This window comes from Guillardia theta (genome assembly GCF_000315625.1).
Source record: "Guillardia theta CCMP2712 unplaced genomic scaffold GUITHscaffold_26, whole genome shotgun sequence".
In the NCBI taxonomy this organism is placed as follows: Eukaryota; class Cryptophyceae; order Pyrenomonadales; family Geminigeraceae; genus Guillardia; species Guillardia theta.
The window spans coordinates 444494-458579 of NW_005434648.1; the positions used below are offsets into that span (position 1 = coordinate 444494).

General features: G+C 52.5%; 5 protein-coding genes across 5 annotated transcripts; 4 read left to right on the forward strand and 1 right to left on the reverse strand.

Annotated features, from left to right (window-relative positions):
* Nucleotides 1-207: 207 nt before the first annotated feature.
* GUITHDRAFT_106840 (hypothetical protein) lies at nt 208-6479 on the forward strand (the record flags this gene model as incomplete). The annotated part of the gene is made up of 9 exons (XM_005834317.1): nt 208-1097; nt 1160-1317; nt 1380-1468; nt 1516-4533; nt 4673-4753; nt 4803-5374; nt 5592-5722; nt 5774-5970; nt 6273-6479. The coding sequence occupies 9 exons, from the start codon at nt 208-210 to the stop codon at nt 6477-6479; spliced, it is 5343 nt and encodes a 1780-aa protein (XP_005834374.1).
* A 985-nt stretch (nt 6480-7464) lies between these two features.
* Nucleotides 7465-8319, forward strand: GUITHDRAFT_55778 (hypothetical protein; the record flags this gene model as incomplete). Its single annotated transcript, XM_005834318.1, has 1 exon — nt 7465-8319. A coding segment is annotated over one exon (855 nt), but the record flags the coding sequence as incomplete, so codon positions are not given.
* A 21-nt stretch (nt 8320-8340) lies between these two features.
* On the forward strand, nt 8341-8566 carry GUITHDRAFT_46399 (hypothetical protein; the record flags this gene model as incomplete). The annotated part of the gene is made up of 2 exons (XM_005834319.1): nt 8341-8475; nt 8522-8566. Coding segments are annotated over 2 exons (180 nt in total), but the record flags the coding sequence as incomplete, so codon positions are not given.
* A 550-nt stretch (nt 8567-9116) lies between these two features.
* GUITHDRAFT_162713 (26S proteasome regulatory complex, ATPase RPT6) lies at nt 9117-10703 on the reverse strand (the record flags this gene model as incomplete). Its single annotated transcript, XM_005834320.1, has 6 exons — nt 9117-9263; nt 9315-9468; nt 9527-9669; nt 9727-10221; nt 10275-10385; nt 10449-10703. The coding sequence occupies 6 exons, from the start codon at nt 10701-10703 to the stop codon at nt 9210-9212; spliced, it is 1212 nt and encodes a 403-aa protein (XP_005834377.1). The 3' UTR covers nt 9117-9209.
* A 1009-nt stretch (nt 10704-11712) lies between these two features.
* GUITHDRAFT_106843 (hypothetical protein) lies at nt 11713-13846 on the forward strand (the record flags this gene model as incomplete). Its single annotated transcript, XM_005834321.1, has 18 exons — nt 11713-11727; nt 11783-11851; nt 11903-11963; nt 12022-12066; nt 12124-12188; nt 12232-12274; nt 12336-12430; nt 12482-12536; nt 12587-12638; nt 12691-12733; nt 12782-12856; nt 12903-13024; nt 13078-13141; nt 13267-13422; nt 13468-13515; nt 13563-13619; nt 13695-13784; nt 13835-13846. 18 exons carry the CDS (start codon nt 11713-11715, stop codon nt 13844-13846), a joined length of 1167 nt encoding a protein of 388 aa, XP_005834378.1.
* Between the last annotated feature and the right edge of the window lie 240 nt (nt 13847-14086).

Here is a 14086-nt window from a genome sequence, read left to right on the forward strand (position 1 = left end):
GTAGGGCAGGTAGTAACCGGTGGAGCGAACTAAAAACCCTTACAGAAAGTTAACTGAGGGCAGAGAGGCGCCGAGATGGAGGGATGCCGGACGGTGATCATGGTGTAATCAGGAAGCAACCAGCGAGGATGGGGAGTTTCACGGAAGATGTAAGAAGAAAGACAAGGATTCCTGATATCTCATTGTTCGGTTCAGCATAACTGGTGTATGGCCCTTCCTTCCGGGGGGTTGATCGCTGCGGTTAGGAACAGACGGCGAAGGGAAGAAATCGATGAATGGCAAGATGAGCCCTTGCTGGTAGAGGACAAGAGGGTCTTCCGAGAACGAGTTCTGGCCATCCAAGATGTCCTTGAAGATATCGAGTCGAAAATCCTTTTCAACCCCTCTGAAAAGGATCCTGAGACATCAAAAGAGTTCATGGTGGATGGTTTGATAGAGATGGCAGAAGCGAAAATCAACAGGTCAGACTCATACAAGAAGTTGATGGGCACGACGACGTTCTTCATCTTGTACATCGTGCTGTTGTTCATGCAGCGAGACTACGAAGCCTGCTACGCGATTGAGAGCTCGGTCATGAACCTGATTGTTGGTAAGCTGCCAACAACAGGATCAGGTGGGTACACGAACTCGGGTGTTGGTGCCAACGGCTTTCTCAGCAACGTGGACGAATTTTACACCTGGTTGAACGACGCTCTGATCAAACAAGTGTTCAACGATCCTGTCTGTGGGGACGGCAAGTGTGATAGTCCGGATGAATACCCTGGGTTTGGTCGGTTTGGCTGCATCATCGACTGTGGGAATTACTTGAATGTGACATCGCTCTCTATCAACCTGGAAGACGTGGTGCAAACAAGTGCCAAGAGCCTCAACTGGGATCTTTCGACTCAGAGCATGATTCAGGATGCGAGGAAGGGCGGGTTCAAGTACAACATCTACAGTCAGACCATGGGAAACTTCTTGTTCGAGACCGATAGAAATGATTCGAAGCTTGTCGTGGACGTGCCTGACGGCAAGTTCAACCTTGTGCTTTATCAGACGGTCAAGACCAGCGAGCTTGTGGACAACACAGCTCTTAAAGACCTTGGGATTGTTCCGAGGTGTTGAACGGAATTGATGTGTGTTTCTTGATGAGTTTGACTGATGCTTGTTTTGCTTTCAGCACAGTCCCAAAGCGGAACAGTTCGAACGATTTCTCTTATGGCGACAAGAAGGAGTTCATCACTGCATCATATTTGTTGCTATCAGGAATCATAGATTACTGCTTCTCTTCAGAGGCCATGTTCCTGGATCCGAAGTGTTCAAACCTAAACATTCCAGGTATTCTTTCGAATGATCTTCACTTCGACGACGATGACTGATCTTTGCTGTCCTGTTTGAAGATGTGCTTTTCCGAGTCATGGCAAGCTATGGCTTGAATGGGAGTATTACGAGCAAGACATCTACAAACTCTTTCGACACAGTTGCTGAGGTAATCGTTGAGTCGGAAGGTCAAACTCACCTTGACGCTCCTTCCAGGTTTTGTTCTGCATGTCGGTCCCCAACAGAACAGGAGGGATCGACTCTGCTGAAAACATGGCCTTCTTCGGACAGGCTGAAACAACCTGCCCTGCGAAGGTATCAAGGAGAGCCAGACAACAACAGGTTGTCCTGTGGGAGCATCACTCCGAGCAAGCAGAGAAGATGAGAAGAAAGTACGAGGGCTCGATGACTTCCGCACATTCGAGGCAGAAGGATGTCGGGCTGAAGGAGCTCTCCCCAACGGTGAAGTCACGCTTTCCGACGCTGCAGTCACGCAGCAAGTCACTACGAGCTTTCCGACCGAAGCAGAGGCAGACGAAGAGACAAGTAGCGCTCAGGAGCTCAAGCTGCACTGAGATTGCTGATCAGGACGCTGGATATGTTTACAGCATAGGGAGCCAAGGGACTGAGGCCTGCTACATCGTGTCGCTTGCCAACTATCAGAACAACCTCACCTTCACCGCCGGCGTCGTCAACCTGGGTCCGCCCTCATCCTCTACCTGCTCCTACGGCATCACGGCCTGTGCCTGCACTGACGACGCCTGCAGCACAGAGTGCTCGTCCTCTCACGTGACCGTCTGCAACGGTGCCCGGCCGGGAGAGCCGACGCCTACGATCTCCATCCCTTCGTGGCGAGCTCGCGTGCAAGTCATCCTCCCTGACTCGCTCGCTTCCATCTGCGCGACTTGGGGGGGCCAGGCGTGTCCGACGAGACCAACAGCAGCGACGGTGAAGCTGGTCGACCAGACTGTGACAACCTCCTGCGACGGAGAGAACTTCTTCGTGGACTTTGAGATCAAGTCCACTACCACCAGCGCCAAGATCGCCTACGTAGTCACGCTGTGCGACAGTCAGAACGTCTGCCTGATGCAGCCAAGTTGCACTACCGGGCCCTTCTACTCCAACCCGACGTACGCGAATGTGTTCCTTGAGACCGCCGATGTCGAAGGTACCGATGTCTCCGTCCTCGCCATCGCCTGCTCGGGGACTCTGCCGAGTGCCATGGGCACTCCCTTCCATATCTGCGTCTTCCCTCCTCCCTTTCTCTCCGCGACCTTCCGCGTGGTGGAGCTCAACAACCAGACCTTTGACGCGAGCGCGAGCTTCACTTGGCTCCAGTCTGCTCTCTCGACGGCTCTCAACGAGGACAAGAGCAGGATAGCCCTCGGCTCGGCTGTCTTGTCCCAGTCGGCTAACGCCTCTAGCCTCTCCGTCGCTGACGTCACGGTCAAAGTCTTCACGTCCTCCAACCTTGAGGTGGTGGTGGTCGACACGAGCTTCAAGGCCGCGCTCGCTTCCCTCCTCACCGGCTACCCCGCTGCCTTCCCTCACACCAGCCTCTCCCTGCGGTCCTCCTCCATCTCCTCTCAGCTGCAGACGTCTGGCTTCTACGAGGCTTGTGTGACCCACTACGACTGTCCGGACTCAGCCTTCTGCTACCGAGTCCCTGATGCCGGGTATGACTTTGGAGTTTGTCTCGAGTGCTCGTTCTGCATCGTAGACAGCAGGGACTCTTACACCGGTCACTGCCCGCAAGACAAGTGCCCTGGGTCAGGAGGCTACCCGGAGTGCATCGACGCCAGCAAGATCTTGTCCTACTTGGACACGAACTGCAAGGACAACCACGAGTTCGAGGTCTGGAAGTTCAACGCCCGTGGCAAGACCCCCACCGTCATCCCCCAGTTCCAGCCCAAGGTGCGAGAGCTGACGCCGTACAACCGGATGGTGGGAGGGATCGTGATCTCGCAGAGGAGGAGGAAGGGAGAAGATTGCTCCCAGGGCATCCAGAAGCCTGACGTGAAGGCCTTCACTCAGTCCGCCAAGGAGGGAGTCCTGTGCCCCTCGGAGCAGCAGTTTGACTCGAAGCCCTTCGGCTACGACGCGACTTTCATGCCCTTCAGCTCCATCTACAACGGAAAGCTCCGGCCCGAGATGTTCTACGGGCCCAGCGAACGGCACGCGGTCAACGGCACCGACGGCTCCTCCACCCTCTCCTTCCCCAAGGGCTTCTTTCCTCACGAGTACGACGCCAACTGGCTGGACGCGAACCTGGACGGGACCCTGTCGCTAGAGGAGCTGGCGATGGACAAGAGCTACGAGACGGTGCATGAGAAGGATGCGAAGGTTGTTCATGGGGAGGACAGAAACAGCTTCAAGCTCTTCTTCGACGAGCGGCTGACGCAGAAGCAGGCGCAGGCCATGGTGGCGTTTGCCAAGGACGGGAAGTTCCTTGACGCTCAGACGCAAGAGCTGCACGTGGAGGTGGTGACGTTCAACGCTGTGAAGAACATCTTCCTCTACCTCGACATCTCGTTCAAGTGGGAGACCAGCGGGAAGATCCCTTGGAACTACAACATCAAGACCATCTCCTTCGACCGCATCCTCTACCCAAGCGTCGTTCAGGCCGTCCTGATGCTCCTCGTGATCCTCTTCCTCGCTATCAACTGCATACTGGAAATCATGGACATCATGGTGCAGGCTAGGAAGTTTGCCCTCCACGAGTACTTCGCCGACCTGTTCAACTGGGTTGACCTCCTTCACTTTGTCTTCATGTGGGGAACTGTCGTCACCTGGTTCGTGCACAGAGCTGAGGTGCAGGGCCTGACCCTCCTCCCCAACTATCCCATCCTCTTCTACGGACCCAACTACGACAACAGCACGTCGAGGAGGTACGGGGCAGCGAGGACCTTCGAGGCTCCGCTCTCGGCTACGAAACCAGCGAGCGCGAGGATGTTTCGAACCAACAACCAGGCAGAGTTCGACTTCCTGAGCCTGATCCACACCATGCAGCGCATCTCCAGCACGATGCAGGTGTTCTCCTTCTTCGCGGGGGTCAGCGTCGTCCTCTTCGTACTCAGAATGCTCAAGTCCCTCGACTTCCAGGAGAGGATGGGGATGGTGACAAGGACGATCTCTAACGCTGCGAGCGATCTCTGGCACTTCATCCTCCTCTTCCTCATCGTCTTCATGGGCTACGCCATCGTCGGCGTCCTGCTCTTCGGTCATCAGTTTGAGGTCTGTCGCCTCCTCTTCCTCCCCTCTCTGACTCTCCCCGACACTGCTCTCCCTCTCCTCACCCTCTCCTCTCCCCTGCTATCCCGCTCCCCTCCCTCCCCTCCTCCCCTCCCTGCTCATGCTGACGAGCATGGTGCAGGGCATGAAGAACCTTTCGAGCTCCTGCATCACCCTGGCCATCTTCATCCTCAACTTCGACACGTTTTATTTCTTCTCCTCCGTAAGATCTTCCCCTTCCCGTCCTCCTCCCTGACCTGCTCCTCTCGCAGATGTCGCATGCTTCGGACTTTGCGGCCTTCCACATCTTTCTCTGGTCCTACCTCTTCATCGTCTTCTTCATCCTCTTCAACATCTTCCTCGCCATCCTCGTCGACGCGTACGCCAACGTCAAGAGCCACACCGACGGCTCCACCGGCCTCATCAGCGACTTCTCCTCTGTGGTAGCGCACGAGGTGAAGCGGCTGGTGCTGCCCGGGAGCTCCTTCATCTCAAACCAGAGGCTGAAGCAGAGGCTGCTGGAGGAGAAGGAGAGGATGCAGCAGATGCACAAGGTGAAGCTCGACATCAGCAAGCGCATGGCCTACCAGCGCGCCATCCTGATCCGAGGAGGAATCAAAGTCGACTACCAGGATCTCGAGCTGTTCCTGGGGAGGACGGGAGGAGCAAGGGCGCATCCTGTGGAAGAGCAGGCTGAGGGGCAGGAGGATGGAGAAGAGGTCGGGGGGGTGGAGGACAGCGAGGCGATTCACAACTTGCTGGATCGTTACGGGGAAGACCTGTCCGAGTTGCAGGATAGGAAGAACCAGGACTTCAAGCTCATCCTCGAGATAGAGAACATGAGGTGAGGAGGGAAGGAGGGTGAGGAGGGAAGTTGGAGAAGAGGAGGAAGGTAGAGAAGCAGGAGGAAGATGTAGAGAGAGAAGAGGTGGTGAAGGAAGAAGGAGGGGGAACGGGGGAGAACTAGGAGCGAAGGCGATGGAGCGGGTATAGGGGGAGATAGAAGAGGTGGAGGAGGTAGAGAAGGAGGAGGAGGGGGTATCACATAACTCCTCATGCAGGCGACTTCTCTCCATGAACGCGCTGCAGAATCAGCTGGTGGCTCAGCAGAAGAGGATCGTGCAAGTGATGGAGGGGATAGCGCAGAAGAGCTCGGTCACCATCCAGGAGGAGGAGGAGGAGGAGGATCAGGGTAGAGGAGCAGGTGCTCTAGGGACTCTAACCCTCCGGCTCGTCCGGGCAGAGCATCTCCCCAGGATGGATCTCCTAAGAAGCTGCGACCCGTACTGCATCCTCTTTCTGGACGGGGAGGGCAGCAGGGACTCGTACATGAGCAAGATCATCAGGAAGCAGGTCAACCCGACGTGGGACGAGACGTTCGAGTGGAAGGTGTACAGCAACAGCACCACAGTCATCATCTCCGTGTGGGACAAGGACAATGTGAGTCGAGCTGCTGCTGCTGCTGCTGCTCATCCTCCTCCTCCTTCTCCTTCTCACCCCTCCCCTCCCCCCGACCCCCCTTTACATTACCTCTAACTCATCATAATCATCTGCCGTGATATCCAACGTGACTTCTGTTCATCTTCAGCTCTATCCTTTTTCTACTGCCCTGCCCTGCCCTGCCCTGCCCTGCCCTGCCCTGCCCTGCCCTGCCCTGCCCTGCCCTGCCCTGCCCTGCCCTGCCCTGCCCTGCTCCTCTCGCTCCTTTCTCTCGTTTTCTCCTCTTTCTCAGCTGTTCATAGATAACCAAAGACGACCTCATCGGCACTGCTTACCTCGACATCTCAAAACTTACCTCCACCTTCCCCGACGAGCCCGTCGCGCTTCAGATTGAGAATCCGCGATTTTACAAGAAGCTCAAGGCTGCTCGCATCTACGTACAGGCCAAGGTGACCAAGAAGGAAGATGTCGATGTGAAAGTACAACACTTGGATGTCGACTTGATATGAAAGAACGTGATGTTGATAGCGGCAATCGATCAGTTTGTTTATGAAGAGCAACAAGGATCGGCGCCGCCTGCCAGGCTGCCAGCCTTAGCTGCCAGCACTCCCAAGTTGGACCCACCGGGCCCGCCACGTAGAATGCCAGTCGGAACTTCCCAGTCCCCCGGCCCGGCCGCCCGGTCACCGGGTTCAACGGTTGATCATCGGATCATCGGATGCCGGGCGCGACTCAGGGGGCACTGATTTACTCGATTATATGCGCCACTAATCAAATTTTGCTGCCTCCGCACGTGCCGATGGGGGTGGTGGAGGTAGTATCAGGGGGTGGGGGTGGAGGAGTTCTGCCAAACGGCGGGTGAAATGGGGGTCCTTTTTGGATAAAAAGGGGGGTGACACATGGGGTGCACTAGGGTAGTCAACGGCCCCCTGAAAAATGGGCTACCGCAGAGGAGGCAGGCATCGCTATGCACAAGCATGCGCTGGCTCCTCTTGGTTCAAATCTCTTGCTTTATCATTCTCTCCTTCTCATTCCTTTTTATCTTCATTCTTCTTCTCCTCTGCTTCCTCCTGCTGGACGTCCATCTCTTCATCGTCAAGGTTGAGTTTTCCTCATCCAAAGTTTTCCTGCGATATGCCCAGCCAAAAGGACAAGACAGATCAAGCAGGAGGAAGGAGGCTGATCATGAACAGACCATATTCTCTCCTTCTTTCCTTCATTGCCATCGTTTCTCTGCGGGCCGTAGATGGGTATCTTCAGGTTTGTCCTGCAAAGCTGATACAATCCTCCTCCAATTGTCCCTTCGCAAGGAATGTCTTTGATCAGACAAGTTTGAGTCTACCTAAGGTTCCAGGGAAAAGAGTTCAGAATATTCTCAGCGTTCAGATGTCGAAGAAGGACAAGCGCTACAAGTTGGCCAAGAGAGGAGCAAACGAGGATGAGCTGCTGTTGACTGTCGCGGAGCAGTTTAGGAGGAGGGAGGGTCAAGCACAAATCTCCTGGTATCCTGGGCACATTGCGAAAGCTGAGAAAGTTCTTCAGGATGTTCTCAGCGCTGTTGATGTCGTTGTGGAGGTGAGGGATGCAAGGATACCCATTTCCACGTCGCATCCGATGATTGACAATTGGCTGAAGAACAGAAAAGCTACCAGAATCATTTGCATGAGCAAGGTAGACATGGTCCCGGCATCATCCATCAGCATGTGGAAAGCATTCTTGGAGAACAGCATGAATACGTCTGTCGTTTTCATGAACTGCAAGGAGGGGGGAGACGGTCTCATACACCTCAAACGAGCCATCAAGAAGGAGAGGGAAAAGGTTAACACTCGCCGAGAGGAACGAGGAATAGCTCCGCGCAATGTGAAGGTAGCAGTGATTGGTTACCCCAATGTTGGAAAGTCCGCCCTGTTAAATCGTCTGGCGGGAATGAAGAAGGCGAAGTCAGAAAACAGAGCAGGAGTGACGAAATCGTTGCAATGGTCGAGGGTGGAAGGATACGACCTTTTGGACTCTCCCGGGATTATTCCTGCCAAGTTGTTGACGCAAGAGATTGCGTTGCATCTTGCAATCTGCGATGACATCGGCAAGGCATCCTACGACACCATCCTCGTTGCTGCACATCTGGTCGATGAGATTCGCAAGGTTGGTTTTTCTCTTCCCTCCTATGTGGATCTCGGAGGGTTTCAGCGGCGGTACAACCTTCCCATCGGGACAATGAGTGGAGAAGAGTACATCTTCAGACTTGCTCACACTAAATTCTTCGGCCTGGAACTGCCAGCGGCTGAAAGAATCTTGGATGACTTCAGGGGAGGAAGGCTTGGGGTGTTCGCACTCGAGCCTCCTCCGACGATCCCCTATCACACTGGCTATTATCGCACTCTCGGGCTGAAACCCAAGTGCACTGCAGAAGACATCAAGAAAGCCTACCGTGAGAAAGCTAGAGTTCTTCATCCTGATTTCGGTGGCGATCCGTCTGCTTGGCAGAAGCTGCTCAAGTCATATGAGGTGGACGTTTTGTTGATGTCAATTGTTAGTTCTGATTATGTTGAAGATTTTGTCGGAGCCGGAAAGCAGGAAAATGTACGACGAGCATGGACTTGTGTGGGACATTGCAATGTGAGCACGAGATCTTTTGCCTTCCGAACGACTGACAGGTTTGCAGCGGGAATTATCGTGTCCTGCAGCCTGGCGAGGTTAAACCGACTATGGAGACTGTATTCTGGCAAACTGTTAGTCTCAATAGTTGTTTGGAGTTCCTTCTGATTCTTCCTCTCTCCTATTCTCTCAGGGACAAAAATTGCTAAGAGGCTCACCGACTGCAACACTTCGCACTGCCAAGATGCGCAAGGGATTGTTGAGGTACCCTAAATCGTTGTCTCCCTCTCCATTGACGCCCATATGCAGGCTTTCAATTGCTTCAAACTCTGCTTCAAAATCTGTACTCTACACCAAACCACCACCAGGCCGCCCACCAATGAGGCAGCCAGAGGCTAACGTGTGATCGAAAAACGCTGAGGGCGACTTTGTAAGGATATATGAGAACACAATGAAGTTTTTTTTCCTGTATCTGTTTTGTGCCAACCCATGGTTGAAAGACAAGTGACATGAGAAGCTTTCAAAGAGAAGAAAATTTTACTGTAACAAAACCGGGGTCGCAAAGACCTTCATAGCGTTACTGACGACACATGCAAGAAGACCGCTTGCAGCAATAGGAATCATTCTCGTAATCGAGTTTCCGTTTACTTGAACAATTTGCGCAGCGACATGTTCTTCTCGTTATCCTTGTTCATGACCTGGAGATAGAGTCAACCATTCACGTCCCTCTACAAGAAGACAAAAAAAACCTTAGCCACAGCCATCTCGAAGTCCTCCTGTGTCACGTGAACACGGCGCTCTCTCAATGCATACATTCCTGCCTCTGTACAAACTGCCTTGATTTCAGCACCACTTGCTCCAGGCAGCTTCTCAGCAATCTTTGAAAGATCAATTCCTCTCATCCTAAGGGCAACACGTCACTACATGTAAGCATGTTAATGTCTGAGGAGATAATACTCACAAGTTCATCTTGCGGGAGTGGATTCTAAGAATGTCAGCACGAGCACCCTCATTAGGGTTAGGGAATTCTATCTTCCTGTCTATTCTTCCAGGACGGATCAAAGCATCGTCCAAAATATCCAAACGATTTGTGGCCATAAGAACCTGCATAGAGAATATGTTTGAGAAGGTAAAGTGCAGATCATTCCAAGAGTAACATACCTTGATATTCGATGAGGATTCAAAACCATCCAGCTGGTTGAGAAGCTCAAGCATAGTACGCTGCACCTCAGAATCTCCACCCTCAGAACCTTCGATTCTGCTGCTACCGATGGAGTCCACCTCATCCATGAAAATGATAGAGGGGGCGTGCTCTCGAGCCATCACGAACAATTCACGAACCATCCTAGATCCTTCACCGATGTACTTCTGGACAAGCTCTGAGCCAGAGACACGAATGAAGCAGCAATCAGTGTGGTGAGCCACAGCTCTTGCCAAAAGAGTCTTCCCAGTCCCCGGAGGACCATAAAGCAAAACTCCCTTGGGCTGTGCAATACCCAAGCTCTCGAAAATCTCTGGATGCTTGATTGGAAGTTCAATAACCTCTTTGATCTCTTTCACTTGCTTGTCAAGTCCTCCAATTGTCTCATACGTGGAATCTGGAACCTTCTCCACCCTCATGAGGGATACAAGAGGATCAACCTTGCTGGGCAGAATCTGCACAAAGCAAATCAATCGCCTTGGAAATCATAACGCCTCCACTGTACAACCTTGTGCAGAACATAGCTGTCATTCCTAAGAGCGACACGAATATTTGGCTTGATCTCGCTAACGTCGATACTGCTATCCAGGTCCACAACATACTTGCCATCCGGATTCACCTGTCGTGGGCAGAGAAGCAGTGAGAAAATTTTCAATGTAACAGTTCAACAGCAGTTTCTCACCTTCACGAGCACTTTGTTCTTTCCCATCGCTTTTACAACTTCACCGACGTAAGAACTTGGTTCTTGCAAAAGCAGCAGCTCCTCTCGCAAAAGGCGAACTTTGGTGTTCAACTCATTCCTCTGAGCTTCCAAACGACGCAAGTTCTGTGCTTTCTCCCTGTACACTGCTTCCAGCTCCTCTATCTTCCCCTGATAGTAGGAGTGAATCCCCGCACTGAACTGCGGGTTTGCTGCCTGGGCCTTACAAGATGCCATGTCTGCGCTTTAAAATCTAGTCAGTGCAACATGCAGGGTTGGAAGTAAAGCAAGCTTTGAAAACGTTACTTCCACTCATTTGCTACTTGAAATACAAAGCCATGCCGCAACCAGTACATTTTGACTTTAAATCATTCTTTCTTTTCTCGAATATCAGATCAAGTTATCTACCAGGATACCACTTCATACAAAATTTTTCTCTCCTTCTATGAGTTGTCTCTCCAGAAACACAGGCGTGCTTAATTTTGGTCCCATACATCGAATCTCAGGAGCCTTGGAGCGTCTCATGCTTTCTTGTCATCTCATATCATCGCATCGTTCTCACTTTCTCTCCATACCGCCTTCCTCCTCCCTTCCACATCCAATCTTCCTCTGCCGCTCCTCACTCGGCGCTCGCGACATGCCAGGGAGCATGGAGGACAGCTGTCGAGTTGACTAATCTGGATTACTTGGTGTCCGCAAATGTTGGTTGACCAGAGTGAACAATTTTACCTAAATGGAATGACCTAATTGAGTTTTGAAATTATGGGTTTACCTTATTGCGTTGTGATGATGATGGCTGTTCGACAATTATGTGGGAGGGGAGGAGGAGGGCAGGAGGGCGGGGGGAGCTGAGGAGGGAGAGAGGATTCAGGGGGAAGAGAAGGGATACTAGGAAAGAGGGAGGAAAGGAGGGAGAAGAGACGAGACAAGACGAGAGAGGAGAGAGAGGGAAGGGCCGGGGGAAACGAGGAAGGAAAGTTGATGACATAGGCAGGGTCGGGCGAGAGAAGAGGAGGGCGAAGAGGAGAGGACAGACAGTCGAGTGGGTGAGAGAAGATGGGAGAGCCGTGTGATGCGACACATCAGGAGGACGGTCCTTGAAGGGGGAACTTTGATCGTTTCTTCATGACAGGGTCACAAGGTGCAAGAGAGAATGTTGAATGGCAAGCTGACCTGCATTGCTCTCTTCGCCGTCGCCTCTCTCCTTGCTGTCATATACTCTTCATGGTTGCCAGGACGGCCTGAGATGCTCGAGGAATCTGTGAGTGATTCTGCTGAAGCTTCCCCGTTGGCAGCGCGTGACATGTTGGATGCAGGCGAAGAAGCAGCTGACCATGGGATCCAAAGGCGACAAGATGCTGGGGTTGAAGAGCATGTTCTCCAAGGTGAGACGCCCTGGTATGTCCTGGGCATCCCTTGATCGGGCTTCCTTGTAGGTTGAGAACAATCCCAATGTGAAGATGGTAAAGGGCCAGTACAAGGCGTTAGAGGCGATAGGTTTGCACTCCCAAGTAGCCCACGTCCTGTGTCTGACAGCGACGTCTTCAACCCACAGACGACTTGGGCTCAGTTTCCAACAAGAGACTGTTCCTTCACAAAGGTCCTACTTCTGCCTTGGGGGATGGGAGATGAGGTCTAAGGCTGAAACGACTTTCAGCACACAGCAAGAAGAGGAATGTGCTTCATGCCATCGCAGATGTCGCCAAGAAAGCTGGTGTCAAGGTCAACCCATCAGCTGATGTTGCGCTTGCTGACTGAGCTTCAGATCTCCGTGGGCAAGATATCCGCAACTGAGAAGGAGAAAGCAGGTTGGTGCTGTCTGGGAGTATTGCACGCCCTGCGTTTCTCAGTTTCCTTCCTTTCAATCAGCCAACATGGTGGAGGAATTGCTCAAGTCAGCAAGCAAGCAAATCAAGATGAAGGCAGCCAGCCCTCGAGAAGTTTTCAAGTCCAAGATGAAGAAGGTGAGGAACAAGGTTAAGTGTGGAGATGTTAGATGACCTCCGACCTGACAGGCTATGTTCAACTACAAGTTGTACAAGGGGCAGCATCGACCGGGGGTCCATGACAGTGCGATCGATAGAATCTTTAAGTATTATGTCTGATTGGTTTCCTTTCAGCGAAACCCATCCAGCAATCCCTTCCAGAGAAAAATCCAAGTTGGAAATCTAAGTATTGCCTTGATCCTAGAGAAACAAGCACCTTCTTTGACATCTCTTACAAGGTTGGAATATCGCAACCCCAATTTTCACGACAAGATGGCGAAGGTTTGGTGGTTGGAACAAAAAGTCAAAGATGGATTGATTTGCTTCCAGGCCCTCTTGTACTATCAGGCTTACAGAACGGGCGGGGGCAGTAGGACCAAACCGATGAAACCTGACATCCCCACGGTCTTTCTTCGTTGGAAACTTCCGAGTTTTGTGAATGATTCCGCAGGCTGCTGATGAGGCTTCGAAGCCCGAGTATGTGATGAATGACAGCGTCTCGAGCATGCATCGAAGGCATGGCAGCGTTCAGAGCTCGCATGCGAACCATCGGTACAAGTGTGACCTCACTGGGTAAAGACTCAAAGATGAACTACGATCATGATCTCCTGATGTTAGTGTTGTAGATGCCATGTGATAGAGGCAACTGAAGAATTCAGGCCCAACGGCCTCTACATAGGGCTGAAAGAAGTGAAGGATTACTCCCCTGTTCACCGCAAGGCTTCTCTGCGACCTTCCAGCAGGATAAACGCGCTTGATGGGCAGGCGAGTCTTTCACGCTTCGTCTTTGTCGTCACTTTGTGACAGCCTTGCAGGAGCTTGCACAGATGTCAAAGTCACATGTACACACAAGTTCTAGAGTTGCGGGCATGAGTCCAACCTTGTCAAGACCGAGCGACCATGCCGCCGCTCTGCGTCGCCTACAGAAGAAATCTCAACAGTACAACGATGCGATGCCTCTGAACCCCCTGGTAAAGTTCCTCCTCCCCTTATTGTCTCCTCAACGTATGCGACAGAATGGAATCCCGGGCTATACGCCGAGGCATAGAAGCAAGGAGACTGAGGTACCTGATGACGTCATCGGTGAGCCTGAACTGATCTTTCGCTGCAGGCGGAGGCTCCTGTCACCTCTCTCTTAAACCGCATGCCAGTCCCGGACTCTCCCAAGGTTGTTCCGCTCTTCCTGCTGCTGCTGCTGCTGTGCGATTGTGTCGTTTCTTCATTCTGACTGCCCTGATGTCAGAAACTGCTTGAGACCAAGGCTTACATGCAGCAACTCTCGCAAGGGCAAGGACATGACTCAGCCCCTGCCTTCGATGACGCGGCGCCCAAGGTAATTCTAGAGGCTCAGGGGGTCGACCGGCCACTTATGCGCTTGTGAAGATGTTCCGATAGCGAAGTCTTGCAACCCCACCGGCTCTGAGCATCAGCCGGAGGAGGCACCGTTGACAGTTTATTCTTTGTGTTTATACATCGTTTACCGCTATCACGTCCTCAGTCGCCGTGTGTTTCCTCGCTTTCCGTTACCCCCCCTCGCCCCCGCGTCCCTTTTCTGTCCTTCACCTCCTCCTCCTCCTTGTCTTCTCCCTCCTCCCTCTTGTTGCTCAATTATTTCACTTCCTCCTCTGTTTCACC